Below are 4698 nucleotides of genomic sequence, written 5' to 3'. Positions count from 1 at the left end.
TTCAGAACAATGTCGACAACAGCATTTGAGTTCGATGGGGCTAAATTTGTCACCAATAATTATGCTGCCATACTCGACAATGATGAAGCCCCCAAGGAGTTTCATCTGATACAGGATTTTCTGGCTCACAGCGAGCTGATGTATGCTCTGACTCAACCAGAGTCTATTTCTCCTTCACAGGTCCTCACATTCTGGAGGACAGCTCGTTATGATGATGGAGGTTATCATGGCTCTCCATCCTTGACCTGTGATTATGAGGGTCAAGAGTACTTTGTCTCACCGGCGACTGTCAGGAAGACTCTTCATCTTCCTGAACATAACAAGTTCGATTCTTCAGTCCCCACTCAAACTCTGAGGGACATGATGACTTTCTTTGGCTACGCAGCAAGTACTGATAAGATGGGCGAACTCAAGCGTCCACATCTCTGCAAGGAGTGGAGCTTCTTTTATGATTGCATCACTAGTGCCTTCGGCAACAAGTGTAGCAACTTTGATGCCATTCCTATCTTCAGTTAGCAAATTGGGTATTCTCTGATCCACAATCTTAAATTTGATTATGCTACTTCAATTTTGAGATTTATTGGAGATAGGAGGCAAGAGAATATGAACATTGTGTATTATGCTAGATTCTGTCAACTTATATTCTCTTATTGCTTTCCTGATGTTCCTATGCCTGAAAATGGTAATGAACTGCCCTTTAGAATAACCAAACGTGCATTCCCTGATCTTATTAAAAAGGACAGCAAGAAACCCAATGTACCAGTATTTGCTGTTCCTGTCACAGTTCAGGATAAATTAAGGGTTGCCATGCCAGATAGATATGAACCTTTATTCTCTGATGAGAATATACCACATCCTCCCTCCTCATCTGCTCAACCAGTTGTTGAACCAACCTCTGGTCCTTCTCAACAAGGGCCAGTTGTAAAATCTGACCAAGCCTTACCCTCTGGTTCTTCCCAAAAAGGGCCAGTTGTAACAACTTCACCTAAGAGAATACTCAGATCTTCAAAATCTCCAACCAAACCATCTCCTCCTCCCAGGAAGAGAAGATTTCTGCAAAAGATCTCAGACTCTGATTCTGATGAAGCACCTCAACTCCCTCCACCAGTTAAGAAACAGAGAAAGAAAGTTAAGCCTACAAACATCACTGATCTGACTGTTGAGCCACCTCAGTCAGAAGATCCTAACCAGGCCTTGATCCTATTCTCTGATCAACCACAAAGTGCAGATCCAGTAATGATTGAACCTCTCTCTGCAATGCCTCTTGATACTGCTGCAGCTGACATTCAAATGTCAGACACAAATCCTGATTTTCAAGGTCAATCAGAGGATGCTCAAACAGAGGCTGTGTTGAAAATGATTCAAGATTCTCTGATCCAACCTGAAGCCAATGTTGCAGCTCCTGTTCAGGAGGTTTCTACAGCTGCAAATTCTGATGCAGCAACAGAAGCTCTGGCATCTCATACTCTGAGTATATTTGTTGATAATGATGATGATGATGCAACAGAGGTCACTTCTATTCCTGTTCAGACTTCTGAAAGTCCAGTCTCAGTCTCTGATCCAGTCAGAGATACTGCACCAACAAAAGTTGATTCTCCAGTTCTAGCACTGTCACCAGTCAGAGAATCTTCTCCTCTCAAGACTCCAACTCCAAATCATACCTCTCCAATTCAACATTCAATGTCTGCACAGAGAAGAGTTTGTCACTTAACTTATTTCCAGAGGATGTGCAGAGCTCAACCTCCCTCTGTGGAAGACAGACTTACCTCCATTGAGGCCACTCAAAGATCAATGCAGCATACTCTAGTTGACTTGAGCTCCTATGTAGAACAGCTGGTTAAAGCTCTTACCTCTGATAATGTCAAAACGGGGGAGAAAGTGCTTAAAGACAAATGCAAAGGTGACCAGCCAATAACAAAGAAAAAGTCAGATGATGATGAAGAAGGAAATGAGGAGGCTGCTGATGGAAACTCCAACAAGCAGTTGGTACAGATCAGAGAAAGGAGTGATAAGGGTGCAAACTCTGAGAGGCTCAAAGAATTCCAACAGAAACACAGGTCTATGGAAATGATTAATACTCAAATTCAGAGCATAAATGAAGCAGTCAGAGTCTCTGAAATTATATCTAAAGAACTTGCTGTTGTGAACTCTGAAGTTGAACAGAAGAAAGAAGGTCTGATTCCTGAATCAGACAAGTTGATTGAAGCTGGAGGTCCTGAATCTCAGAAGTTTTGTCAAACTCTGAAGTTCAGAGGTAAAGAAACCACCTTCTTCTACAAATCTCCTTCTCTACAAGCTATTGATGAAGCTGTAGCAAGGAAGATATTTGAAAAGGAAAATCCAGGAGTGGATATAGAAGATATCAGACTTGAGGAAGAAAGACTAGCTGCTGAGAAGATGAAGATCAGCAAGACAAAGTCTGATGAGCGGAAACAAATCACTGATCCCTCACAGAAGCAGAAAAGACCAAAGCAAAAAGGGATAGTGATTAGTGAAGTGAACTATACGGATATCAACAGACCAAGAACCAGGTCTCAAACTCAACCTAAGACTGATTCAAAGGACAAAGGAAAGAAACTTGTTGATGGAGTTCCTTCTGTGATGAAGAAATCTATTGTCAAGATAGCATCAGAGAATCCTTCTCAGAGGATGATAAAGCTAAGCAAGAATGCAAATATAATTACTGATGTATCTGATCAAATAGAAGAAGAAGAAGCTGGATTGACCAGAACAAGGAAGAATGAAGTCAAGCCAATCTCTGATATAACTTTAACCTCTGATAGTGCTCAAGTTAAAGTTCCAGCAACAGAAGAAAAGCCTGAGAATTAAGAAGCTAAGGCCTCATGGCTGAAAATAAAATCTGGGAAACCTCAAGACCAGAAAAAGAAGAGTCTCTTTGGAAGCCTTGGTACAAATCTGTACAAGGAAAGCTCAATGCTTACCAGGATCAGAACTCATGGAACCAGAGGAAAGGAAGCTTATGATACTACTGGTCTAGAGCACTGGAAGGAGAAGATAGAAAGAAGCTCAGCAACCACTTTCAGGGATCCATATCCTCTGACTGAGAAGGTGGGAGAAGCTGTTACTTAAAAGGACCTGGACAAAGTAGAATCAGTGCAGATTCTCATGGACACTCATGATGGTACTGGAGACAAGGAGAAGATTGCTATATTTCTGGAGTCTGGAAGAGTTTACAGAATCTTAGAAGCTGATCTATTGCTGAAATCTCTGAGGGAGCTTGAACACTTTCATTACATGCTAGAAGTCAAGAATGAAGCTACTCACAGATGGTCTGATCTGATGAAGAGGACTATAAATGAGAAAAGAAGATTCTATGGGATAAAGTCTGATGAAGAATATATTCCAAAAATAGCTCAAGATGATGGTTCTGAAATCTTTATGGAGAAGAATAGCTCTGTGGTGGAGACTATTGCAAACACCAGAATCTTGGGTTATAATAATGATGCAGACAGACCAAGGGTAATTCAGCTGGGAGATGCTATGGCAAGGAGCAAGGTAAATGCCTTGAGAGCAGCTATCTATCAGACTGGGGATGATACTGAAGAGCTCAGAAATGTCAAAGCCCAGATGATACAGACCTTGAAGCTGAAGGAAGAAAATCTGATCAACCAGTTTGTCAGAGAAAGCTATGGATATAGGTTGATTTGATAGGTAGTTCTTCTGGTTCTGTAAGTTGTAATTAATTTTGTAAATTAATTATAGTATGCATTTGTCCTTGATAGTTTTTGACAACATCAGTATATATATATATATAACTTGTTCATTCTGTCTAATGTACAAGTTGGGGGAGATTGTTACATATTTGATGATGTCACAGGTATCTAACTTGTTTAGTGTGCAGAAGCAAATATCAGAGTTTAACTGCAAATCAGAGTTTAACGACCGCAAGCAGGATCAGAGTTTAGCGAAGATCAGAGTTTGCAGGCGGCTGATTTTCAGGAGCAGCTCTGGATAAACAATGAAGATAAAGATCAAGGAAGATTGTGCAGATCAGGACAGAAAAAGGATAGCTACTGATTAGATTATTTTAGGAAGCAGATAATTGTAAATCAATCAGTAGATATCATGTAACTATGTATATAAACATAGCTTAGGGTTTACTCTATAAGAGTTAGAACATCGAGTATATTGTTTCTATAACCCAGCAGCTCTTAGTGATAAGTTATAAATCATTAAGAGAGTATTTGTAACCTACTGAGTTTTGTGAATAAGAGTTTACTTTAATAATTCTCTTATTTGAGTATTTTATTATTGATTGTGTTCACTATATTCATTATTATAGTGAATTAATTCGGCCTAACAATTGTCCAGAGCACTGTGTAGCAAGTACTTCACCTTTGCATCCTTGCTAATTGATGAGATATCCTCAAGAGTATAGTCCTTCTTTTCTTTGGGAATCATCTTCTGAGGTCCATCTCCAACTACAATAGAGAGCTTGGTTGGCATGTGTGGACCATCATAAATCCTGTCCAAGTATTTTGGATATGTGGCCTCCAGAAACATAACCATCTTGACTTTCCAGACAGGATATTCAGATGCCATGAGGATCAGAACCCTAATTGACTCATATCTACTGTTTGAAGTTTGTGATTTTTCAGACATGATTGTGTGATTAAGATCTCACTGTAGGTATATCAACAGAGCTGGCTCTGATACCACTTGTTAGGCCGACTAAAA

The 4698-nt window shown here is 39.9% G+C and overlaps 1 protein-coding gene across 1 annotated transcript; it reads left to right on the top strand.

Annotated features, from left to right (window-relative positions):
- The first annotated feature begins 603 nt into the window (after positions 1 to 603).
- Positions 604 to 2829, top strand: LOC108204077 (uncharacterized). The gene has a single exon (XM_064091480.1). The coding sequence runs from the start codon at positions 604 to 606 to the stop codon at positions 2827 to 2829; it is 2226 nt and encodes a 741-aa protein (XP_063947550.1).
- Positions 2830 to 4698: the final 1869 nt, after the last annotated feature.

The sequence above is a fragment of the Daucus carota genome, chromosome 1, assembly GCF_001625215.2.
Source record: "Daucus carota subsp. sativus chromosome 1, DH1 v3.0, whole genome shotgun sequence".
Lineage (NCBI taxonomy): Eukaryota > Viridiplantae > Streptophyta > Magnoliopsida > Apiales > Apiaceae > Daucus > Daucus carota.
This window is presented reverse-complemented; position numbering and strand designations above follow the sequence as displayed.